At 33.9% G+C, this 27,258-nt stretch overlaps 1 protein-coding gene across 2 annotated transcripts in view; it reads left to right on the top strand.

Annotated features, from left to right (window-relative positions):
- The window catches only part of EEA1 (early endosome antigen 1), a 135,926-nt gene that overhangs the window by 51,122 nt on the left and 57,546 nt on the right, over positions 1-27,258 (top strand). For both annotated transcript variants that reach the window (XM_036865414.1, XM_036865415.1), the window contains 8 exons: positions 2,251-2,375; positions 6,147-6,201; positions 6,298-6,363; positions 8,267-8,306; positions 9,572-9,685; positions 15,444-15,565; positions 16,483-16,638; positions 22,638-22,754. In XM_036865414.1, the coding sequence (XP_036721309.1) occupies positions 2,251-2,375; positions 6,147-6,201; positions 6,298-6,363; positions 8,267-8,306; positions 9,572-9,685; positions 15,444-15,565; positions 16,483-16,638; positions 22,638-22,754 (795 nt within the window). The remainder of the gene's footprint in view (positions 1-2,250; positions 2,376-6,146; positions 6,202-6,297; positions 6,364-8,266; positions 8,307-9,571; positions 9,686-15,443; positions 15,566-16,482; positions 16,639-22,637; positions 22,755-27,258) is intronic.

The following is a 27,258-nucleotide window of genomic DNA, read 5'->3' as shown; positions in this document are numbered from 1 at the left end:
GGTGAGGAAGTACATATATGTATTTTAGAATTATTTTCATCAGAATTGTCCCAAAATTGAAGTTTTATTTAAACATGCAAGCTCTAATCACATGGAAAATTTACTTAGGTGGAATATTTCTAAATATGTATTACTGAATTTCTAAAACTTCTCTTTAGGGATGAATCAGTTCTTTCTGGAATATTAACCTGGTAATGTTTAGAAGCTTTAAGAAAGTATGGCATACCCTAATGGGATCATTAGCTTTTTGGCGTCCTTGGGTATCTAGAGCCAAAACCTGGAAGTAAACACAATGGTCAAAAAGCCAAGTTGTGAAGATTAAATAGCATAATTGGGATGTGGATTCCCTGAGTAACACTGTAATTTGCCTACTGGTTACTAGCAGAAGCTGAGACACGAAAGAGAAATGACAAGCTAAATATTATAGGGGTTTATGTGCTGTTGCACTAAAAGCATGTTAACTAGTGTGGTACAGCAGTTACTGGGCAGAAGTTATAAGAATACCAAATAGAGCTTAATATAGAGCCATTATGAAATATGATGGTAGATAATAGATGGCTTTGAAAAAAGAGCATAATACCAAGTAGATTAACACACAGGCTGGGGGCATTCATTCATTCAGAAGACAGTGCTGAGCATCACATACCTCTGGATCCTAATGGCATTATTCTGATGTCCAAAGGCACATCCTCAGTACTTCTGTCTTTGCTTACTTTAGGAGTTTCATAAGAGATCATTGCATTCATTCACCTCTAGTGCCCCTGCCCTTCACTCTGGCTCTGTGATCAGAACATACCTCTGTTTCCCAAATGCAGCATGGCTGTGTTTCATACCTCTTCCTACATCTTTGTTCATGCTCCTCCATTTGCTTAGAATGCCTTTATTTCTGACAAGTAAACTTCTATTCAGTACCTAATTCCAGTGTCTCATATAGACATATGTCTACATACATGTATATATACATATATACATAGGGGGTGTGTGTGTGTGTGTGTGTGTGTGTGTGTTTATTTTTTGGAAAGTATTAACTGCTGCCGCAGGCAGATTTGGATACTTCTCTTGTGTTCCTATAGTTCTTTATATATATCAATACTTCTGTTATACCATTGTCTGGTAATGTTATGTTCATTGAGCCTTGATTCTGCCATATGATGTGCATAAATGATGTGAGGGTATGTTATTTGTATAGCACCCAACAAAGGAGCAGAAGTCATTTGTTTATTCTTAGTTTTTATGTGTCCGGAGTACTTATTACTTAGCTCAGTCTATCCTTTGGCAGGTTTTATAATCTGCAAGCTTTTCTGTTTTTTTTGCCAAATTCTGCCCTGCCAGGTTCATTCATATTTCATTAAATAAGTACACTCTGTAGAAAGTATATGGTATGTTCAAAACACTACACTAGCCATTAGGGAAACATAGATTAAAAGCTTCACTGTGTTGTGCATTATAGTGGATGTAGAAACTTGACAAACCGATGATGAGAATGCTGGAGGAAAAAAGGCAATATATGCAAAAGTGTAAACATGTGAGATACTGTGGTGTGTTCAGGGAAACGTAGGTACTTCACTATAGTTGAAGCATGTTGTATAGAGTAAGGGATGTCCAGAGATCAGATTGGTTAGGTCATTGGGGGACTATACCTGCAGGGCCTTGTATGCCATAACTATATAATAATTCTGGGATTATTTATAAGTTTTTAATATTTTATGGGACTATATATTAATTTTAAGCTCTTATAGTGTTAATCTTAAGTTAGCAAGGAATTTACTGATGAAAATACTTCTCAACCATTGTAGATAGTCTGTGGTAATTATGAGTTGTTTACGTTACCTTTTTTCTCAATGATCAGAGTGCTTCATGTTCTTAATATTTTGGTTATTCCTGTGCAGTAGATTGGAGCAGATATTGTTTTACTAAGGGAGATATCTGGAGAGATGGAGGATATGATGGCAAGTCTTCTCAACTAGACTTCTAGATTAGAACTAACTTCTCAGATTAGAATTCTGTACTCTAGCCATTAATTTATTCAACCTAAAAGATGGTTGTAAGGGTTTTAAAAAACATTTTGTAAACTGCAACCAGGATAGGCAGTGATGTACCTTTGCACAATACCAGAATTTGGGCTTAACACTGTAAATTACAATTTACTTATTGGTATGAATAATACATATGACTATATTTCATAACATATAAATGGTTATTTTGCAATACTAAGTACTATTTTGAAACCTTTTCTACCTCTTTCTGTAGGGTTTCATATGTCCCCAGTGTATGAAATCTCTTGGATCCGCTGATGAACTTTTCAAACACTATGAGGCAGTCCACGATGCTGGTAATGATTCGAGTCATGGAGGGGAAGCTCTGGCTCTGAAGCGGTACAGTATAATAGTTTTGAAGTGTAATGTAGTGAATGCATGTGATATCATTGTTTAATCATGAATACTTAGTTCTCGAAAAGAGTAGTGTTTTTATATTATCTAATTTAAATCTATCTTCTTTTAGCATAGCCTTCATCTTTTATTGTTATAACCAATCCTATCCTTGACCAATAACTATCTATACCAGCATCTACAATATGGTTCACAGGTTTATATTTTTAATAAAGATTGTGATTTTTTAAAAGGTTAAATTATATTTAGCAATTCTGCTTAATAAAGAGTGATATGCTTTGTTTAGAAGATTTTATAGTAAGTTGATAAAATAATGAATTTAGCAAAGAATTAAATTTAATAATTATTAAAAAAACATTTTTTTTGTAATCACTAATATAACAGCAAGCACACATAACACATTCTGCTTCTTGACAATTTTGCCTGACCATTTTAAGAATTAAACTAAAATACAATTAATTGGAACAGCATTCAACAGTATGACTTTGCTTTTCTTCTTCTACTGGTAAGGACTCTTGTCTTATATTCCCACTAAGGAAGAAAACTTGATTTTATTCTACTTGTAAAAAATTGTTTTTCATGTTTTTCTTTAAAAAAAAAAAAGCCTCTCAGTTGGTTAATATGTTATAGCATAAAGAACACCACATTAAGGAAAAGTATTATGACCACATTATGGTTGATAGATAATGTAGAACTATAAAATATGGTTGTTTTAATTTATTAAAATATGTGGGAAAACCAGAGCTTTTGGGAAATATGAATCTTCCCTTTTACATGACTATTAGTGCTTTTTAGGATTTTTATGTATGAGTCAATAATTTTGTGTACTGTTCTTTTGTCATTTGTTAGGAGGTAGATATAAAATATATCCTTTATATGTAAATGTTTATATATTTAGTGTCAGTTTAACAGAGTTGCTTTCTCAGCTGTGAATTAGTGCCCAATACATTAACTTTCAACATAAAAACATCCATAGTCTACCTGTGTTCTTGCTTCTTAACTTTTCATCCAATGTTTAGCTCACTAAAACCTGGTTTTTGCCCTACCATTCTCCTGAAAATACTTCTTCAAAGGTCAACAGTAAAAAAAAACCTGGATTATTTTCAGTTTTTATTTTACTTGACCTCTGTTTTGGTCATCTATAACCGTGTAATAGTCCACCCCAAACCTAGTGGTTTAAAACTGTAACTCTGTATTACTTCTCATGATTCTTTGATTTAACTGGATGGTTCTGCTTTGAGTTATGTAGAGTTGGGTGCTGGGAAGGCCAGAAGGTCCAAAATGACCTCACATTCATGGCTGGGAGATGATACTGGATGCTGGCTGTCAGCTCAGCTGGGGCTGTATATCAGGGGACTCAGTTCTCCTTCATGTGGACCTCTCTATGCAGCTGCTTGCACTTACAGGCCAGCAGTTGGGTTCTAATAAAGAGCATTACAAGAGGAAAGAAACAGAAGCCGCCAGTTGTCTTAAGGCCTGGCTTAAAAAGTTTCAGAGTGTCACTTCTGCCATATTTTATTGGTCATAGTAGCCACAGGACTGCTCAGGAATCTGAGGGCCAGCTCAGATTGAAGAGGCCAAGAAGTAAGCTCTATCTTTCAGTGGAGGAGTGGCTTCTGTGTATAGGAAGGGAAGAACTTGATGGCAGCCATCTTTGTAGACTATTTATTACAATGTCTGCAAAATTTGGTTCTTCTGGCTCTTGTTCCTTCTACTCTTCTGAGACAGCACATCATTGTGATAATTCTTTCTTGATCTGTTTAATGTACTCCCTTCCTCTATATAATGTACTTGGGGTAATATCCATATCCATGACTTCCTCCTAAACTACATCTCCAACCTAGAATTATCTCCCAAGTTGCCTACTAGGTATCTTCTCTTAGAGGTTCCAAAGGAACATCTCCCTGTTGACATTGGAAAACAGGGTTCATTATATTTCCTTCTAAACCTGTTCCTTACCTACGGTTACTTCTTCTGGTTAATGGCAACATCATCTTTCCACCAAGTTACTAAAGCCAGAAAATTGGATTTGCTCATTTTTACACACTTAACCCTCCCCTATTTGATCTGTCACAAAGTTTAGTTAATTCTATCTCCTTAACAGCTCTTATAACCTTTTTTATCTTCCCTGCTGCGGCTTTGTTTAGGCTTCCTCATCTGTCACTCAGAAATATTTTTCAGTATTTATAGTTGGCTCTCTCCCTATGTCTTGTACCTCTCTACTTAACTCTCCACATTGCTGCCAGACTAGTATTCTTTGCCTTTTTTTTTTTTTATAAATTTATTTATTTGATTTTTGGCTGCATTGGGTCTTCGTTGCTGCACGCGGGCTTTCTCTAGTTGCAGCGAGCAGGGGCTACTCTTCGTTGTGGTGCGCGGGCTTCTCATTGTGGTGGCTTCTCTTGTTGCGGAGCATGGACTGTAGGCGCATGGGTTTCAGTAGTTGTGCCACACGGGCTCAGTAGTTGTGGCTCACGGGGTCTAGAGCGCAGGCTCAGTAGTTGTGGCTCACGGGCTTAGTTGCTCCGCGGCATGTGGGATCTTCCCGGACCAGGGATCGAACCCATGTTCCCTGCATTGGCAGGTGGATTCTTAACCATTGCACTACCAGGGAAGTCCCTATGCCTCTATTTTTATTTTTATCATAGAACTGATGGTCTGTTACTCTTACTTCTTCACATGTTTACTTCCCCCATTAAACTGAACAACTTGAGAGTCTGGCATAGACGAGTTCTGTTGAATAATGAATTAATTCTTTACATGTGAATGGCTACCAAAGGTAGAGGACTCATTTCTCCATCTTTTACATTTTTCTTTGTTGGCAGTTTCCTTCTTTTTCTATTATTAACCATGTTTCACAGATGAAGCTGACTCTGTCCATTTGTTCTCTACCCCCACTCCCATCCTAGAGAATAATTCTCCCACCAGTATGTCTCATTATCTTTTACTTTCTGATATGCTTGTGCTGGTGTGGACTTGGTCTTCTGAAACATTAGAACTGATCCTGTTCTGTTCCCTTTGTACTAGAATCAGTTAACTTGAGTATTCCCAATCAGCTCAGTTCAGTTTTGTGTCTTCTACCGTGGCAGCCATTGGAGTGGTGTGGAGGAAGGAGAGTCCCTTTTTCTGCTGTTTATAATCCAACAGGGGAAGATATGTTCCTCATATCCACAAGAATAATCCTAAATGTGTTTTCTCATGGAATCTTTTTCCTGCATTAGGACCTTGAGGTGTCTGCTCACCATTCTTTGTCAGACTGACAGAGAATTAGGTGCGGTGAACAGAATGTGAGGTTTTGACAGGAAAGAGCATTTCAGACTCAAGAAACAAAAAGAAGCCAGAATTGCTAGAGCTAAAGTAATGAGGGTGAGAGTGGTAAGGCAAGGAGTAGATTGTGCAGATTTTATAGTCCTTGTTAATGAGTTTAGATTTTACACTAACTGCAGTAGGAAGCCATTGATGCTTATTGCTGGTAAATTAATGGGAGATATTTTGCTTTTGGCTCAGGTTCCTGACAGTCAGTTTTATCATTTCCATGAGAAAATGTTCTTCCATTTACAGACAATGTGCTTTAGGAATAAAATTATTTTCCCAAGGATTTTATATATATATATATATATATATATGCCACTATACATAAAATCTATAGTTTTTTTTTAAGACTTGAGAAAATTAGAATACTAATATGCAGTCACTAGCCATGATTTGTTAAAGAACATTAACTATTAATTCCTGTTTTTTTCAACTTATGCTTAGAGATGACATAACACTACTCAGACAAGAGGTCCAAGACCTACAGGCTTCACTTAAGGTAAGACTAAAAATGATTATACTTGTTTATTTTCAGTGTTTCAGATAAATAAAATCTTTTACAATTTGCTAATTAAAAACCATTTTCTTTTCTTAGGAGGAAAAATGGTACTCAGAAGAATTAAAGAAAGAATTAGAAAAATTTCAAGGGCTGCAGCAGCAAGTAATCGCTTTTAAATACTTGAAGTGTGTTATTAGTTGTTTATTTTCATTGTTGAAAATCAAGCATAATACTTTTTTGTAAACAGGTGGCCTGATATGAATAACTTCCTAATTTGTTTCTCTGTGTATTAGCCTACATGTATATCCTTTGGTAGTACTAATGAATGCAAACCAATATAACTAATATGTGGGAAGGTCAGATGTAACTCCTTAAAGGTGCTCCATTAAGAATCATTTACCTATGGGTTGTTTAAAACATTATTCTTATTTTCTGACAATATACCTAAATGGTTAAGAAATATAGGTTCAAACAATAGTGAAGCTCTTCAAAGCATTTGTGTTTGTGACAAATTGAAAATCACTAAAATGTCTATTAATAAGGACAGAACTATTAGTAGCTGCTTACAGTTTATATTAGTGGAGATTGTTTGAAAACATGGGAAAACTGATGTATTAATGATGTTAAAAAAATTTGTGTCTTTGTACACACACAGGCACATATGTACTATACAACTTTATATAAAAATAATATATAGGGAAAAGAACAAGAAAATCATTGTGGTATCAAAAGTAGTTATTTTGAGGGATTTCACTTGATATCTCAGATTCTTTATATATATATGTTCTTTATAGCTTAATGTATTTTCTAAACAATGTCTTAACCAATTATGATTTTTATACTAAAATTATTTTGACTTTTATACTAAAATTACATAAAGAATCATAGAATAATGAATTTTACCAAATACATGTATAGTTTTCATTTGTAAGAATAAAACTGACACCCTTTAACTATAGCTCTAATACTTTTATAAAGTAATTCGTGATCCCTGTACACATTATCTTAGCACATTATGACTCCCAGTTGGTCTTTTTGTCTTTTCACCAAAAATTGTGATTTGGACTAGGAAAAAAAACAAATAAATGGATAAAAAGATATCAGTCTTATTACTGCTAAGCTTCTATAATTGAGGTCGCATTAAAGAGGTTTTTAGTAATCTAAAATACTTATAGTTCACTTATGTATGTTTTACATAGATGCCATTAACAATCAGTCAAACATGAGCTGTATTATTTTCCGCACCTGAAAACACAGAGGAAATTGTTTACTACATTTGAGATGGCTATTTTACATTTATAATAAATTAAATACATTCCCACAGTGCAATTGCCTTGATAAGAAATTTACCTTTGGGGGAAAATGTATTTTAAATATTGATGATTATTAGCAATCAGTATGTCTAAATCCAATGTATAGGAAAATAAAAAAGTCAGATGTACTATGAGATAACTTATGAAACTTTTTCAGATATATATAATTCTTTAAAATATGGAAATAATGACTAGGTAGTATATTATTTTATTCCTAATGCATGTGATAAATTAAACCTTATGGAATACATTCTTTATTTCGGCTTCTTTAAAGACAATTTATAATCTGGAATTAAAAATTTATGTTTTTAAAGCCAATTTTTTTAGTAGTGTTAGTTTCATGGCATATTTCAGCTTATGAAAATTTTCAACTATTATAAGATTGAATCTTGTCTGCTAACTTAAGTATTTGCTTTAGAATCTATTTTTATAATTGTGATACTTTATGTTACTTATTACTGTATTTATGGAATTTAAGATGCCATCTTGGCAAGACTCATAAAAATTTAATATATGTTAACATAAAAGAATTCTTAGAATCAGTGAGCTACAGTTAACATCATTATTCCAGACTGCCTAGTCGGACCTTAGAGATCTAGAAGAATGTGAGCAGGCCAAGATTTGATTTTCATCAAAATCTTGCTACTTACCTGACAGAATGTGGATTTCAGAGATTTTTTTCACATTGGTAATTGTAACAGTATTGTCTTTTCCTTTTAATGCATTTGTTTATGTTTTTTGTTTTCATCGAGGAGTCTAAACCTGATGGATTAGTGGCTGATTCATCAGCAGGTAACTTTACTTAAAGCTGTTATTTTTTCATTTTTCTTCCTTCTCATCCTTTTTTACTTCTTTCTTTTTCTGTGATGCTTGCTACATGAATTTTGTTTTGTGATTATACTTTATGGCTTTAAAACAGTGAAGATAACAGTCATATTCTAGGCTGAGAGTGTCTATTACCTGTGAACTTTGTAACTTAATCAGTTAATGAAATCTTAGTCCTTTTTTAGTTCATTATATTCTGAAGTTATAAAGAAACTTCTGAAATATTACATTAATATGGTGGTTAATGAAAATTTAGATCTGTATTAAAGAGCGATGCAGTTTTTTCTCTTGAAATAAAAAAATGATGAAACTAGCATCTTTGTAATGGACTTTAACTGGAGGAATGTGCAATGAATAATCAAAATTATATTTTGAGATTAGCTATTGTATTTAATGTCCCTCTGAAATCCCTTTTCTTTATGAGAATGAAGTAGTAGGAGTTGACTGCATATTTTAATTGATTATTTTATTTAAGACCTTGATTGTTCTTAAAACAGTGCTAATTTCATTTCACATTGTGACACATTTCATCAGAGGTGCAGGATATATTCCTTTTTGGTCAGTTGACAGATACAGGAAAATAACTGAGAAACGTGAAGTCAAAATAATCCTTAAACAAATATTTATAAATTATTTGGGTATGATTGCTAAATATTCCTTTCATTTGTTTTACATGTTTGTAAACTATGACTTGAGCCTTAAATGAATTGGCTATGCTTAATTCTTTCTTTTTTAAAAAAAATAAATTTATTTATTTTATTTTTGGCTGCGTTGGGTCTTTGTTGCTGAATGCTGGCTTTCTCTAGTTGCGGCGAGCTGGGGCTACTCTTTGTTGCGGCGTGCGGGCTTCTCATCGCAGTGGCTTCTCTTGTTGTGGAGCACAGGCTCTAGGCACGCAGGCTTCAGTATTTGCGGCACGTGGGCTCGGTAGTTGTGGCTCACAGACTCTAGAGCGCAGGCTCAGTAGTTGTGGCGCACGGGCTTACTTGCTCCGAGGCATGTGGGATCTTCCTGGACCAGGGCTCCAACCCGTGTCCCCTTCATTGACAGGCGGATTCTTAACCAGGGAAGCCCTATGCTTAATTCTTAAAATGTGAAGATACTCTACTTGTAATTGGCTAGTAGATGCATGTTGATTGTCTTTAACTTCTACAATGATTATGATATAAGTAATAACAATTTAGGAAATGTAATTCACATTGTATTTGAATAATTACTGTACTTTTTTGTAGAACTACAGTCTCTGGAACAGAAGTTAGAAGAAGCCCAAACAGAAAATTTTAATATTAAGCAAATGAAAGACTTATTTGAACAGAAAGCAGCCCAACTTGCCACTGAAATTGCAGGTAAATTAAATCACAATTATTTAGCCAATATATCAGTCATATTACAATTTTGCCATTGTATATCCTAGAAATAAACATTGTATTTTACTGTGATAAAGCATTTGTTATAGATTGTGGTGGTGATTACTGGCATTTAATGATAATAGAGTTGCTATATAAGTTATTTTGTTTGTTCTTCCACCTCCTCCCTTCAAAGGACTGATTTTCTCTGTAAAATTCTTCCTGAATTTTAGAGAGGATGAATTTTCTTTTCGGGTATGCTTAAAGATTAACAAGTAACATTTTGAAGAAGTCAAATAATATAGTACAGATTTAACCTTTGGTTATGCTAACAATTACATATAATTTTTTTAACTACATATACATGCTTTTAGGTAAAATATTGTATGTGATTAAGTATACATTAAAATGCTAATTAGTAATTTATTGCTGTGTGGAAGTTATGTAGACAAAGACATTTGATCATTTAAAGTTTATCATTTAGCACCAGAGGGCAGACAGCAGAAGCAAGAAGAACTACAGTCATGCAGCCTGTGGAACAAAAACCACATTCACAGAAAGATAGACAAGATGAAAAGGCAGAGGGCTATGTACCAGATGAAGGAACAAGATAAAACCCCAGAAAAACAACTAAATGAAGTGGAGATAGGCAACCTTCCAGAAAAAGAATTCAGAATAATGATAGTGAAGATGATCCAGGACCCCGGAAAAAGAATGGAGGCAAAGATCGAGAAGATGCAAGAAATGTTTAACAAAGACCTAGAAGAATTAAAGAACAAACAAACAGAGATGAACAATACAATAACTGAAATGAAAACTACACTACAAGGAATCAATAGCAGAATAACTGAGGCAGAAGAATGGATAAGTGACCTGGAAGACAGAATGGTGGAATTCACTGCTGCAGAACAAAATAAAGAAAAAAGAATGAAAAGAAATGAAGACAGCCTAAGAGACCTCAGGGACAACATTAAACGCAACAACATTCACATTATAGGGGTCCCAGAAGGAGAAGAGAGAGATAAAGGACCAGAGAAAATATTTGCAGAGATTATAGTCGAAAACTTCCCTAACATGGGAAAGGAAATAGCCACCCAAGTCCAGGAAGCGCAGCGAGTCCCATACAGGATAAACCCAAGGAGAAACACGTTGAGACACATAGTAATCAAATTGGCAAAAATTAAAGGCAAAGAAAAATTATTGAAAGCCACAAGGGAAAAACGACAACATACAAGGCAACTCCCATAAGGTTAACAGCTGATTTCTCAGCAGAAACTCTACAAGCCAGAAGGGAGTGGCATGATATACTTAAAGTGATGAAAGGGAAGAACCTACAAACTAGATTAGTATACCCGGCAAGGATCTCATTTAGATTTGATGGAGAAATCAAAAGCTTTACAGACAAGCAAAAGCTAAGAGAATTCAGCACCACCAAACCAGCTCTAAAACAAATGCTAAAGGAACTTCCCTAAGTGGGAAACACAAGAGCAGACAAGGACCTACAAAAACAAACCCAAAACAATTAAGAAAATAGTCATAGGAACATACATATCGATAATTACCTTAAATGTGAATGGATTAAATGCTCCAACCAAAAGACACAGGCTTGCTGAATGGATACAAAAACAAGACCCATATATATGCTGTCTACAAGGGACCCACTTCAGACCTAGGGACACATACAGACTGAAAGTGAGGGGATGGAAAAAGATATTCCATGCAAATGGAAGTCAAAAGAAAGCTGGAGTAGCAATACTCATATCAGATAAAATAGACTTTAAAATAAAGAATGTTCCAAGAGACAAGGAAGGACACTACATAAGGATCAAGGGATCAGTCCAAGAAGAAGATATAACAATTATAAATATATATGCACCCAACATAGGAGCACCTCAATACATAAGGCAACTGCTAACAGCTGTAAAAGAGGAAATCGACAGTAACACAATAATAATGGGGGACTTTAGCACCTCACTTACACCAATGGACAGATCATCCAAAATGAAAATAAAGGAAGGAATAAATAAAGGAAACAGAAGCTTTAAATGACACAGTAGACCAGATAGATTTAATTGATATTTATAGGACATTCCATCCAGAAGCAGCAGATTACCCTTTCTTCTCAAGTGCGCATGGAATGTTCTCCAAGATAGATCACATCTTGGGTCACAAATCAAGCCTCAGTAAATTGAAGAAAATTGAAATCATATCAAGCATCTTTTCTGAGCACAATGCTATCAGAGTAGAAATGAATTACAGGGGAAAAAACGTAAAAAACACAAACACATGGAGGCTAAACACTACGTTACTAAATAACCAAGAGATCACTGAAGAAATCAAAGAGGAAATCAAAAAATACCTAGAAACAAATGACAATGAAAACACGACAATCCAAAACTAATGGGATGCAGCAAAAGCAGTTCTAAGCGGGAAGTTTATAGCTATACAAGCCTACCTCAAGAAACAAGAAAAATCTCAAATAAACAATCTAACCTTACACCTAAAGGAACTAGAGAAAGAAGAACAAACAAAACCCAAAGTTAGCAGAAGGGAAGAAATAATAAAGAAAAGAGCAGAAATAAATGAAATAGAAACAAAGAAAACAATAGCAAAGATCAATAAAACTGAAAGCTGGTTCTTTGAGAAGATAAGCAAAATGGATAAACCATTAGCAAGACTCATCAAGAAAAAGAGGAAGAGGACTCAAATCAATAAAATTAGAAATGAAAAAGGAGAAGTTACAACAGACACCGCAGAAATACAAAGCATCCTAAGAGACTGCTACCAGCAACTCTATGCCAGTAAAATGGACAACCTGGAAGAAATGGACAAATTCTTAGAAAGGTATAACCTTCCAAGACTGAACCAGGAAGAAATAGAAAATATGGACAGACCAATCACAAGTAATGTAATTGAAATTGTGATTAAAAATCTTCAAACAAACAAAAGTCCAGGACCAGATGGCTTCACAGATGAATTCTATCAAACATTTAGAGAAGAGCTAACACCCATCCTTCTCAAACTCTTCCAAAAAATTGCAGAGGAAGGAACACTCCCAAACTCATTCTATGAGACCACCATCACCCTGATACCAAAACCAGAGAAAGATACTACAAAAAAAGAAAATTACAGACCAATATCACTGATGAGTATAGATGCAAATATCCTCAACAAAATACTAGCAAACAGAATCCAACAACACATTAAAAGGATCATATACCATGATCAAGTGGGATTTATCCCAGGGATGCAAGGATTCTTCAATATATGCAAATCAATCAATGTGATACACCATATTAACAAATTGAAGAATAAAAACTATATGATCATCTCAATAGATGCAGAAAAAGCTTTTGACAAAATTCAACACCCATTTCTGATAAAAACTCTCCAGAAAGTGGGCATAGATGGAACCTACCTCAACAGAATAAAGACCATATATGACAAACCCACAGCAAATATCATTCTCAATGGTGAAAAACTGAAAGCATTCCTCTAAGATCAGGAACAAGACAAGGATGTCCACTCTCACCGCTATTATTCAACATAATTTTGGAAGTCCTAGCCCCGGCAATCAGAGAAGTAAAAGAAGTGAAAGGAATACAAATTGGAAAAGAAGAAGTAAAACTGTCACTGTTTGCAGATGACATGATACTATACATAGAGAATCCTAAAGATGCCACCAGAAAACTACTAGAGCTAATCAATGAATTTGGTAAAGTTGCAGGGTACAAAATTAATGCACAGAACTCTCTTGCATTCCTATACACTAATGATGTTAAATCTGAAAGAGAAATTAAGGAAACACTCCCATTTAACCATTGCAACAAAAAGAATAAAATACCTAGGAATAAACCTTCCTAAGGAGACAAAAGACCTGTATGCAGAAAACTATAAGACACTGATGAAAGAAATTAAAGGTGATACCAACAGATGGAGATATATACCATGTACTTGTTTTGGAAGAATCAATGTTGTGAAAATGACTATACTACCCAAAGCAATCTACAGATTCAATACAATCCCTATCAAATTACCAATGGCATTTTTTACGGAACTAGAACAAATCATCTTAAAATTTGTATGGAGACACAAAAGACCCCGAATAGCAAAAGCAGTCTTGAGGGAAAAAAAAACGGAGCTGGAGGAATCAGACTCCCTGACTTCAGACTAAACTGCAAAGCTACAGTAATCAAGACAATATGGTACTGGCACAAAAACAGAAACATAGATCAATGGAACAAGATAGAAAGCCAGAGATAACCCACGCACCTATGGTCAACTAATCTATGACATAGGAGGTAAGGATATACAGTGAGAAAAGACAGCCTCTTCATAAGTGGTACTGGGAAAACTGGGCAGCCACATGTAAAGGAATGAAATTAGAACACTCCCTAACACCATACACAAAAATAAACTCAAAATGGATTAGAGACCTAAATATAAGACCGTACACTATAAACTCTTAGAGGAAAACATAGGAAAAACACTCTTTGGCATAAATCACAGCAAGATCTTTTTTGATCCACCTCCTAGAGTAATGGAAATAAAAGCAAAAATAAACAAATGGGACCTAATGAAACTTAAAAGCTTTTGCACAGCAAAGGAAACCATAAACAAGACGAAAATACAACTATCAGAATGGGAGAAAATATTTGCAAATGAATCAACAGACAAAGGATTAATCTCCAAAATATATAAACAGCTCATGCAGCTCAATATTAAAAAAAGAAACAACCCAATCCAAAAATGGGCAGAAGACCTAAATAGATATTTCTCCAAAGAAGACATACAGATGGCCAAGAAGCACATGAAAAGCTGCTCAACATCACTAATTATTAGAGAAATGCGAATCAAAACTACAATGAGGTATCACCTCACCCAAGTTAGAATGGGCATCATCAGAAAATCTACAAACAACAAATGCTGGAGAGGGTGTGGAGAAAAGGGAACCCTCTTGCACTGTTGGTGGGAATGTAAACTGATACAGCCACTGTGGAGAACAGTATGGAGGTTCCTTAAAAAACTGAAAATAGCATTACCACGTGATCCAGCAATCCCACTACTGGGCATATACGCAGAGAAAACCACAATTCAAAAAGACACATGCACCCCAATGTTCATTGCAGCACTATTTACAATAGCCAGGTCATGGAAGCAACCTAAATGCCCATCGACAGACGAATGGATAAAGAAGAGGTGGTACATATATACAATGGAATATTACTCAGCCATTAAAAGGAACAAAATTGAGTCATTTGTTGAGACATGGATGGATCTAGAGACTGTCATACAGAGTGAAGTAAGTCAGAAAGAGAAAAACAAATATCGTATATTAATGCATATATGTGGAACCTAGAAAAATGGTACAGATGAACCGGTTTGCAGGGCAGAAATTGAGACACAGATGTAGAGAACAAACGTATGGGAACCAAGCGGGGAAAGCGGCGGGGGGGTGGTGGTGGTGGTGGGATGAATTGGGCGATTGGGATTGACATGTATACATTGACGTGTATAAAATTGATGACTAATAAGAGCCTGCTGTATAAGAAAATAAATAAAATAAAATTTAAAAATTAAAAAAAGTTTATCATTTAATGTAATCAGAAGTATTTTATTGTATATATTTATGGTTATCAAAGGAATGTGAATTTGAATTAGAGTGATATATAGATATATACTGGAATATACAAGAATTTATAAAACTGTTCTTCCCTAGAGTTAATGTCATGTCATTTGTGTAACTATCCTGAATTAGATATAAAGTCAAAATATGATGAAGAAAGGAGTCTTCGAGAAGCTGCTGAACAAAAAGTGACACATCTAACAGAAGAATTAAACAAAGGAGCAACTATAATTCACGATCTAAAGACTGAACTGGTAATTTAGAAGCCATTTATTAGAATGTACCTTATTTGAAATTGAAAAATGAAATATATACACTGATGAAACGTTTTTGAAAGTACAGCCTGAGTAGAATGGAGGAAAGAAAAAATTCCCTATAGTTTTACCACGTAAATGTATATACTTTATATGATTTTTAAATTAAAAATGGAATTTTATGACACATAATTTATGACATTAACATTTTTGTTGTTTCTATCTTAGTATCAACTGTCTTTTTTAGTAGTTTCCATATTTGCATCTCTGATCTTACCATCCCTTGAACTTTAGTTTTATAAATCCATACTTTTAGGACACTTCTGATTGCATTTCTAGCTTTCATTTCAAATTCAACAAGTATAACATCAAGTCATCCTATTTCCTCTGTAACTGTATTTCTGTCATTGGTACCATGTATTTTCATCACTCTCCCCAGGCTTAACAACTTTGGATCTGTCCTTGCCTCCTTTCTGTCCTTTATTTAGCACTCAAGAAATATATGAATAAATGAATCAACTGTATTCAACCTGCAACAAACCCAAATTATGCTTATACCTGTTGTTTCTTCATGTTATTGACCAGTTTCGTAGGATAAAAAAATGAAGGAATTTAGCATTTATCAAGTGATTGTTATTACCAGTGGGTGTAGTTTGTGAAGGAAAGGAAAGCAATTAAAGCGCTAAGGATAATTGTGAATTTGCGATTTTGTACCATGAGTGGTAATACTATTAAGTATAAGATAGAGCGGGAAAAGGAGAGGATTGTTGGGGGAAGACATCAGTGTTTGATGTTTGGAATCTAGTAATTGATATTAAAGATTGTTTTATTTTGATTTCTTAGTAGTAAAACTATTTTTAAAATGTGTGTTATTTTAGTTTCACTGTGATCTTTAATCAAAATGTGTTGCTTCACAGCTTCAGAGACCTGGAATAGAAGATGTTGCTGTCCTTAAGAAAGAACTGGTCCAAGTTCAAACGCTAATGGACAACATGACCTTGGAACGTGAGAGAGAATCTGAAAAACTCAAAGATGAATGCAAAAAGTTACAAGCAGAACATGCTCACTCACAGGTAATGAAGTTTAGTGCACTTAAACGAGATTGATGTTAACTTGTTTAGTGTGCACTCTTGAGTGAAGCCAGGATTTTTCTGAGTGACCTATCAAGCAGTATTTGCCTTTCTTTCATCTGGTCTGGGTAATATTTGTATATAGTCAATATGGTCTGATAGTCAATATTTTTAATCTTTGCTCTATGAAGCTAGAGACTTAGAGAAGAATGTTTGCATACAAGAGTATTATTCTGTTTAATAAATGATGTATATTGTGTAGAAATTATATTTAAAGTTAAATTTGCTCCAGACTAGTCAGTAAGTAGTAATTAAGTTTATTTCAGTTTGGTAGGGGTAAAGGAAGTATGATTTCATTTTCTTCATTTGTATAACCAATGTTATTTAGAAAAAGTATTTAAGACTTATTTTCCATTCGACTTCTTTTTCATTTATCAGCTATTTAATTATGTGGTTGAAAGAAGTCATAAAAATCATCTAGTCTAACACTCCATCCAGGAATTCCCTTTATAGCATCTCTGATAAGTGATCTACAACTCTTGCTAGGTGACGTGGGGGGTGCATATTTCTTCCTAAGTCAGCCATTCCATTGAGTTGGCATTTGTTTCCCTATGATTTACATGCACTGGTTCCAGTTCTCAGGAATTAAACATAATAAATTGTTCTTTTCCACATGAAATATTTGAAGACTGTTCATATTTACTCTGAGTTTTTTTCTCTTCCAGGATAAACATTCTCAGTTTCTTCTACTATTTCTTGCATGACTTTGGCCTGTAAATCCCTTATATAATTATGTCAGCATATGACAAAGTCTAGGATGTGTAGTAAATATACTTGCTTAAAAATGATAGCCTTTGTCCTTCCTACTGTATCATAGGAGGTATTTTGTTATAACTACTACTATGTGTAGTTCTTAAGCTCCCATATATGATACAGACCTCTGTTTTTCATGTTTTCAGTTTAAAACGTTAAGTTATAGTGACATTTCAACTTGCATCTCTTTCTTAGAGTTTTTCAGCTGGTGATCTAAAAGCCACTCTATTCATAATTAGTAACTTATTAATGAGCTATGGAGTATAAATATAGATAACCCATGTCATCCTTTATTTTAGTTCCTCCTATATCTTATCAGTGGAGGAATGGTGAAAGTTTATGGGTACAACATGCATAGGCATGTGAGGCTTTATGATGCCTAACACTTCAGACTTTAAAGTTTATGAACTTCAGGTGCAGATTTCCCAAAAGTGATCTTTGTAGCCCAGTGACACATAGTCCCACAAATTTTCAAATAATTCCAGGGAGTTCATGAATTTATCAAAGCCAATAAAAAGCTCCTAATGTGTAATCAAGGAGAGGCTGAATCAAAGAAGTCTCATGAGGTAAAATCCCATCCAAATAATGCTTGAGTAGAAATTTCTTTTAACCCTGTAAGTTAAGTATTAAGTTTGTTTTATATTTAAGGAATCTGGGCTCAATGAGGTTAAATAACTTGTTCAAGGTCATGCACCTAACATAAAGAAGCGTGGATTAGAACTCAAGTCCTGTCTGAAGCTCGTGTTCTTTCTATATCATGTTATTTCCCATTTTAGGTGGTCTGGTGATTGCCTTAGAAGTAAATTTGTGCTATTAATCTTGATCTAATACTTATTTTTATTACTTTTTATAGCTTGACATATTGTATATTTGTATTGAGTATAGCTTAAAGTACTTTTGAGTTGTGTCTCATACCATTTCCATATGAAAAAAATTACTGTCTAAATATTCCATCTCATTTATTTGTTTATAACTGTTTTTAGCTTCTGCTTACTCCTTGAAAAATGGCATGTATTTTATTAATTTATTAAAATTCATTTCTATTTAGTCTCAGTTAAGTGTGTTAGTGAATTCTATAACTTGAACTTAATAGAAAAAAAACTATTTTATATATTACTGCTTTACTGAACCTAAAACATTGGAATCAGAAACAAAACAGTAAAAGGAATTAAAGAAACTAAAAATGTAATGATTTGTTTGGTATTTCTAGTTGAGGCTCAAGATATACAATCTGGTATTATACATTGTTAAATATGTTCCATTCCTTTCATTAACAATATAACTTATGAATTCATTGACATTTAAAAAAATCTAGATATTTTAGAAGGCATATAGAAAAATAACTCATTCTAAAACATTTAAAAGTACTTTTAAATAATTACCTTTTCTTTAGATCAGAAGTTAAGGTTAATAAAAGTATGATTCATAAAAATCTACATTATTAAAAATATCAAAGCTATAATCAACTTATATTTGGTGTTGTCTTTAATGGAAATGATTTTTTAAGAATTTAATTTTTATTCCAAATATACTTATTTGAATCCCAATTTTTAAAGCTAAAAAGGTTATAAAGAGATGGAATAAGTACGATTACACTCATGCATAGTTACTAAAGAGAGCATTTAAGTATCATTTAAACGTATGCTAGTATAAGAGATCAGATTTAGAGGTGTGTTTGGACTTTTTATTGTATGTTCAATGTGTACTTTTGTCAGTCTTGTCTTCCACCTTTCATCCATCATTTTATTTTATTTTTTTCTGCTTTCTAATGGAGATGCTTAAACTTGAGGTAATGTGTTTTTGGAAGGCTTTTTAATATTAGTAGTTTAGTACTACTTTTAATATAGCACCTTCTAGCACCATATGGCAATTTTGTGTTTTAAGGCAATCTCAGAACTTCAAACATATGCTCATTTTTGTTTTATTAATCAAGCAAATTTTTAACCATCTTTAAAATGATTATTTACTAAAACTAGTAGAATATTAGGACAATAATTATAATAAAGCACTAGCAGGAGGTTTGCATGAAATATTTTTCCTTAATTATTTTGTAATTTAAAATTTTGTAGTAAAAATTCGATGTTAAATTCAATAACGTGGCTTCAAGGAAATGCAAACTATATAGAGTCTTATATACTGTTTCCTTGTGTACAAATATCTTGTAACTTCTTGGAGATAGAGTCATTCATCCCTTTAGTGAGTATTTTTTTTTTTTTTTAAATTTTATTTATTTATTTATTTATGGCTGTGTTGGGTCTTCGTTTCTGTGCGAGGGCTTTCTCTAGTTGTGACAAGTGGGGGCCACTCTTCATTGCGGTGCGCGGGCCTCTCATTATCGCAGCCTCTCTTGTTGCGGAGCACAGGCTCCAGATGCGCAGGCTCAGTAGTTGTGGCTCACGGGCCTAGCCGTTCTACGGCATGTGGGATCTTCCCAGACCAGGGCTCGAACCCGTGTTCCCTGCATTAGCAGGCAGATTCTCAACCACTGCGCCACGAGGGAAGCCCTAGTGAGTATTTTTTGAATGCCTGAGTGTCAGCAACTATTTTACATGTGGGAAATACAACAGTGAATAAGATACAGTGCCTGCTCTCATAAAGCTTATATTCCTTTGTGGAAACCAAATAATATATAAGTAAACCAAATCATGATAGAAAGTCAGTTAATGCTAAGTGCTATATAGAAAAACAAAGCAGGATATGGACAGTAGTGGGGCTGGCAATAATGTGGGACAATTTTAGATAGAATGATCAGGGAAGGTATCCTCAAAGAGGATACATGGGAGAAGAATGAAGTAAGCAAGAAGCAGGGTGAAGAATTGGGAGCAGCATTCCCAGGAAGAGAGAGTGCAAGTGCTAAAGATTTCTAGGCACAGATGAGCTTGTCCCATTAACTAGTGAGGACTGTCTGTGTGACTTGAAGAACCTTCTTTTTGAATTTCACCCATAGTGATATTACTATAGTGAATGTATTTATTTCCTTTGAAATTTTGTCTTTCTTCAGTCTTTATTTTTTTTAAATAGAAACATATGATCACTGTCAAAAATTAAAACGACTCATAATGTGCAGTAGAGAGAGTGAAAGTGTCCTATAATTCACTCCTGTTCCTCCCCTTCCCCATAACTAAAATGTACCTTTAGGTGTATACTTTTCCCACTTCTTTCTTTTTTCCCCCCTTGAGTAAAGTGAAAAATTTTAAATGCTTGCTTTTATATTTTTAAAAATTCTAGTTTAAAAACATATACATATTTAGTGTACGAAGTATACATTATAAAACTATTTATGTTACTGTATCTAAAAGGATACATTTGCTTTACATTTTCTTTGTTTAGTTCCTTTTATATGTTGGCATTTATCAGCAAGATAGATACTAGATAGATGTTACACATGGCTAACTGTATCTTATAAACTTCAATGTGGAATCGTGGTATTTTAATGAAATATACTCAAAATTTGCATTTTAGTACACTGTTACTTATTTCTGTTTATTATGTGTGAGATATTCTAGTAATTCCTTTGAAGAGAGAGTTAGAAGTAGGGATTTAAATACGATAATTTATTTTCCTGTGTGATAAGTAGGCATTTGTACTACATGATTAAAACATACTAATTTAAAGTAGCTGGATTGTTCCTAATATTTTTATTAACATCCATAATGTTGCTAATAGAAAGTGATTCTGAGATTCAAAGTTGTTAGACATAGCAAATTGAAATAAACTTCCAATACCTATATCCATTTCAAGGTTACACGGCCAGTTCAAGACAGAAAGTGTTTAGGATATACTTTTTACCTGAAAACAGTTAAAAATACATGAATATTTAAACATTTTTCTTCTTTGAAGTATATTTTATATACATGTTTTCCTTAAAAAATCAGGTTATAAACATATCTCAGACGTGCTGTCATTCCCCAAAACATTTTTGAAACCTCTTTTTATTGACTTTTAACCAGTTTGGAAAGCACTCAAAAAACTAGTTTCATTAATTTATGGTTATTAAAATAAGCCCAAGTGTTTGATCATTCAGTTCAGTTACCTTGTTTACTAGTTTGTTTCTAAAACTTTATACCTTCATCCATTATCCTTATACCTTCATCCACAGTGGATTTGGTTTTATTACAATGAGAATCCTTTAACAAAAAAAGGGCCACGCATTCTGGAAGGCTTTCCAAAAGAAGTAGCAAAGATCACTTGGCATTATTGTCACAATAAATTAGTAGCCTTCTAAGATTTTTTCCTTGAAGATGAAAGTACTCACTTGTGATATATGATATAGGTAACTGCAATGTGTTCATTTAAAAAAATTAAGAAATTTATTGTATTCATATTACAGTTTATTTACTGATGAAGAATATAGGCAATGAAAATAATCGTAACGTTAAGAATGTAAAAAGTAAAGCCAGTAAGCAGTATTAGAAATGAAAAAGTTCTCCTGTTAATATCACTTGCAGGAAACCATACTTAAAAGGCAGTACTTAGTCTCTCTCTAGTGGTTGAAGCTTTCATGTATAGGAAGCTTGTATTTCCAGGCTCTTTGCTTATCTTTCTCTTACCTTATTTATTAAATGATTAAACCATTGTTTTCATTATAGACATTAATTTTCATTTAAACAATATTAAATGCATTAAAGCAAATTCATACCCAGCTATTCTCCATGATCACAGAGTGATCCAGTTTAATAAAACTATATATAGCTTCTGTTTGATAACTTCTTTGGACAAATACTTTGCATTACAGTCCAAAAGATGATTCACCACTTTCAAAGGTAATTCTATGTTGGTTGTTGCATTTAACATGATTCTGAAGTAAAAAAAAGGCTGTGCACAGAAACTGGGAGAAAATATAGGCATAACTTGCATATCCTTTTTAAATTCAGGAGGATTAAAGTATAGAATTTAAAGCCAGTAAATTCATGTTTGCAGTTTGGTGCTTACTTCAGACACATAAAATAGGACGTCAACCTTTCATTTCATGTATTATTAAATAAATGAAGTTGTATATTTTGGATAAATTTTAAAAATTAATTTTCAGCCAGAAAAGATGTAGGGGTGGTAAGATAAAGAATCAAGTTGAAATTTCTGAGTTATTTCAGTTCAACAACAATGACAAAAATCTATGTAATCTGGAAACCTTTGGATGCTTCCATTTCCTTTTTTATTTTAGTTTGCTCTAATTTTTTTTTTCCTTTTAGGCCACAATAAACCAGCTGAGGAGTGAACTTGCCAAAGGCCCCCAGGAAGTTGCTGTGTATGTGCAGGAACTACAAAAACTTAAAAGTTCAGTTAATGAATTAACACAAAAAAATCAGGTGAGAATTTAAAAACTACATATAATGGTGAATTGATTTTATAGACCTTAAATTTTAATCTTGTGTATGTTATTTATATATTGGCACAGTACAGTATGACTTGTTCTGTGTGGGTTTTTTTTTTTACGTGTTATTTACATTCACATTGTTATGCAACCAATTTCAGAAGTCTTTTCATCTTGTAAAACTAAAACTCAACACTCATTAAACAACTCCCCATTCACTGTCTTCCCTGCCCCAAACCCCTTCTACTTTCTATATCTATGAATTTACTGTTCTAAGTAACTCATATGAGTGGAATCATACAGTATTTGTCTTGTTGTGTTTGGCTTATTTCACATAGGATAATGTCCTCAAGGTTCATTCATGTTATAGCATGTGTCAGAATTTCCTACCTTTTTAAGGTTATATTACATTGTATGTATATATTGTATTATCTATCATCTGTTGCTTCCTTCTTTTGGCTAGTTCTGTTGTCAATAGTGCTGCTTTCAACGTGGGTATACAAATATCTATTTGTGATCCTGCTTTCATTTTTTTTTTGGGTAGATACCCAGAATTGGAATTGCTGGATCGTATTGGTAATTCTATTTTCAGTTTTTTGAAGAAATCACCATACTGTTTTCCATAGTGGCTATATCCTTTTAAATTCTCATCAACAGTGCACAAGGATTCAACAGTTTCTTCACATCCTTGCCAACATTTGTTATTTTCTGTGATTTTTATTTGTCTGTTTTTTTTATAGTAACCATCCTAATGAGTGTTAAGGTGGTATCTCCTCATGGTTGATTTGCATTTCCCTAATGATTAAGATGTTGAGCATCTTTTCATATGCTTGTTGGCTATGTAATTTTCTTTGGGTTGTTTGTGTTTTTGTGTTGAGTTGTAGGAATTCTTTATATGTTTTTTGATATTAACTCCTTAACAGATATATGATTTGCAAATATTTTCTCTTAGGTTGCCTTTTCACTCTGTTGATTGTATCTTTTTATAAAGGAAAAACGCTCCTGTGTGTCTGTACTCTCAATACTGTACTACAGCTTCACTTCTGACATCAGATGTGAGGGTGTTCCGTATATTAACGGTTCTCAACACCAGCTGGGTGTCCTACAGTTTAGCTCAACTCTTACACTGCTTACCTGGAGCTAGCATCAGATTCCACAGATGAAGGGTGCAGTCCTGCAGGGCTGTGCCTGAGCACCCCAACCCCACCTCCCCCACGCACCCCAATTCAGACAGCAACTGAAAGTCCAGCTTGTTACTTGTACTTCTGACCAACTGACTATAAATGGGAGGTTCCCAATCCCCTGCCTCCGGTGTGATTAATTTGCTAGAGTAACTCACAAAATTTGGGAAGACATTTTACTTACTAGATTACTGGCTTATTATAGATGACTATAACATAAGAACAGTGAGATGGAAGAGATGCATAGGGCGAGATATGTGTGAAAGGGTTTGAAGCTTCCCTGCTTTCTCTGGGTGCTCTCCACGTGTTCACCAACTCAGAGTCTCAAAACCCTTTCCTTCCTACACGGGCATGATTGATTAAATCATTGACCACTGGTGATTAATTTAACCTTTAGCCCCTCTTCCCTCCCTGGAGGTCGGGGTGGGACTGAAAGTTCCAACCTTTTCTTCAAGGTTGGTTCCCCTGGCAACCAACCCCCATCCTTAGGGCTTTCTAAAAAATCACTTCATGAATACGAACTCATAGATGGTTGAAAGGGGCTTGTTAGGAATAACAAAGGATATCTTTATTGCTCTTATCACAGGGAATTCCTGGGGTTTTAGGAGACTGGTTCCAGGAATGGGGACCAAGACCAAATGTATGTTTTACAATATCACACCTTTGATGCACGGAAGTTTTAAATTTGAGAGAATTCAATTTATCTATTTTTATTTTTGTTGCTATGCTTTTGGTGCCATATCCAAGAAATCATTGCTAAGTTCAGCGTCATGAAGCTTTTCACCTATGTTTTCTTCTAATAGTTTTATAGTTTTAGGTCTTTGATTCATTTTGAATTATTTTTTTTAATAGTGTAAGGTAAGGGTCCAGTTTCATTCTTTTGCATATGGAAATCCAGTTTTCCCAGCACCATTTGTTGAAAGGACTGTCCTTTTCCTATTGAATGGTCCTGGAGCCCTTGTTGAAAATCATTTGACCATGTATGTGAGTGTTTATTTCTGGGCTCTCTAGTCTTCCTCTGTTGGTCTATATGTCTTTCTTTACGCCAGTACCACATTGTTTTGACTACTGAATGTTTCAATAAGTTTTGAAATCAGAAAGTATGAGACCTCCAACTTTGTTCTTATTCTGTATTCTGTAATGTTAATATTTTCTGCCTTGGTTCTTTAAAGATGAGCAACAGATAATATTTAGTTTTGGGATAGGGCAGGTATTGGTATCAGTACTTTTTTTTCCCATGTCTTTACTTTTTTGGTGGTGGAGGAATAGGAAGTTATTAAATCTTTTTACTCAAAGGCATGGTGAATTTGTTGGCTTTGCTTTAATGACTTAATTAATTCTCATATCTGCTTTTACATTTAATCTGTTGTGATATGTTTGAAGCGTGTGAAGAAAATTTAGTCTCACAGATGTGTAGTTGGAAAACGGAGGACTATCTTAATAGCCTTTTCAGATAATTGTAGCTAATTTTATTTGATATTAAACTGAAACTAAAGTATAGTTTCTCAAAAGTTAATTACAGTGTAGAATCGGAAACCATAGTAATGCAATTTTTGTACTTCGTAACAATAAAATTTTTTCCTCTGTCTTGCGTTTTGAATGGGTCTTTCCTGTGCATGATTTTGTAACATTATGCATTAGTCATGTGGAAAATATTGGTTCACTGAGTTATGCAGATTTTTTTTCCAAATATTGACACATTTCATTGTACAATATAAAACTAATCACATTTGTCAATATCACCATCAATCTTAGAATACCTTATACATATGAGGAAGTGTCAAGCTCATGGTAGTGGATACAAGTTTTCCAAAATTCTAAGCTTCATTTGGAAGCTTGAATTTTATCATTGGCAACCAATACTATCAGTTCTATCCTTTGAAGTGACAGATCTTCTTCCTCCCCAAATCTGAATAGTCATAGTTTGTCTGTCATTCTTAAAAATGGTGTTTCATGGAAAAAAGCAACTAGCTCAGTTTATAATTCAATCACATAAATGCTCTTCTGTATGACAGTTATATTATTTGGTATGCAGCAGAAGTGACCCATATATACTTCCTATTTTTTAACAGTTTTTCTTTTTTCTTGCTATTTCAAATATTGTGGCTATGAACATTCACATACAAATCTCATGCATTTGTGTAAGAATTTCTCTATTATGTAGTCTCACGGGAAATTGCTGGGTTATAGGCTATATACATAATCAAATTTACTAGGTGATCCCAAACTATTTTTCAGAGTAATTATACCAGTTTACCATTGTCCATTTTTCCGTATACTCCTGGTGCTGACTGGTTTTTAAAATTTAATCTTTTTTATGTTTTATGAAAACCTCTGTGTCTCCCTACCCCCCTTTTTTCCCTCCTGTCAAGCTATATGTAGAAAACTTCCACGTATACTCTAGTTTCATCTTTGTCCCTCAGTTTGATTTTTAATTTCTTTGAGCTCAGAGTTGACCTTCTACCTCTTGGAAATTTACCAGAGGTGTACACACAATGGATGTTTATGATCAGTGTAATTTATTTTGTCTTTTTGAAACATTAAACTATTAATAAGGGATAATGAAGCACAGGTTGTGTGTGTGTGTGTGTGTGTGTGTGTGTGTGTGTATATATATATTCACACATGCATGTATACATTCACGCTATTAAAGGAAGTAGTATGTTTTTTTTTATGAATAATACATAGACTCAAGATGGTTTAATATGGTAAAATTAGAATATTTTTGATTAGGGAATAATAGGATTTTCTACTAATCTTACTAATAGTAAGACTTCAAATTTTTTTTTGAAGTTTTTTCCTGTTTAGGATTTTTTTCTCCAGTTAGAGCAAGCACAGATGTGCATCTACCTTTTTTTATTATCCTTGCTCCCCGACCTCTCCTCACCCAAGTCCTTGGCAAACCATGATTGTTGACAGTGGTGATATCCAAGTGTTATGAATTTGGAAATCTCTGTGCCTGGTCTTTTGAAGGCAATTAATGAAATGCCTTGGACAGCTTTTGTGGGTCATAGGCAGCATCAAGGTTGATAGATAACATTATAAAATATAATGAATTGAAAAAATAGTTGCTTTTGTGTTAATGTCAAGATTTTCAGCATTAAACCAGTGTTTTTTAATCACTGGCTCTGAAAACTTAAAAACAAGCCAGGAATCTTGAAGAAATTTCCTTTTTAGTTTCTAATAAGAATCATATGCTGACATTTAAACAAAATTCTGCAGCTCAATTTAATTAACTATTTCCATATAAATTCTGAACAAAATCATATGCTTATTTAAAGCTACTAATTGATCAGTATAGGTCATTGTAAGAGACTG

The sequence above is a fragment of the Balaenoptera musculus genome, chromosome 10 (assembly GCF_009873245.2).
Source record: "Balaenoptera musculus isolate JJ_BM4_2016_0621 chromosome 10, mBalMus1.pri.v3, whole genome shotgun sequence".
Classification (NCBI taxonomy): domain Eukaryota; kingdom Metazoa; phylum Chordata; class Mammalia; order Artiodactyla; family Balaenopteridae; genus Balaenoptera; species Balaenoptera musculus.
The sequence above is the reverse complement of the archived record's forward strand: the minus strand, read 5'-3'. Positions and strand labels throughout refer to the sequence as shown.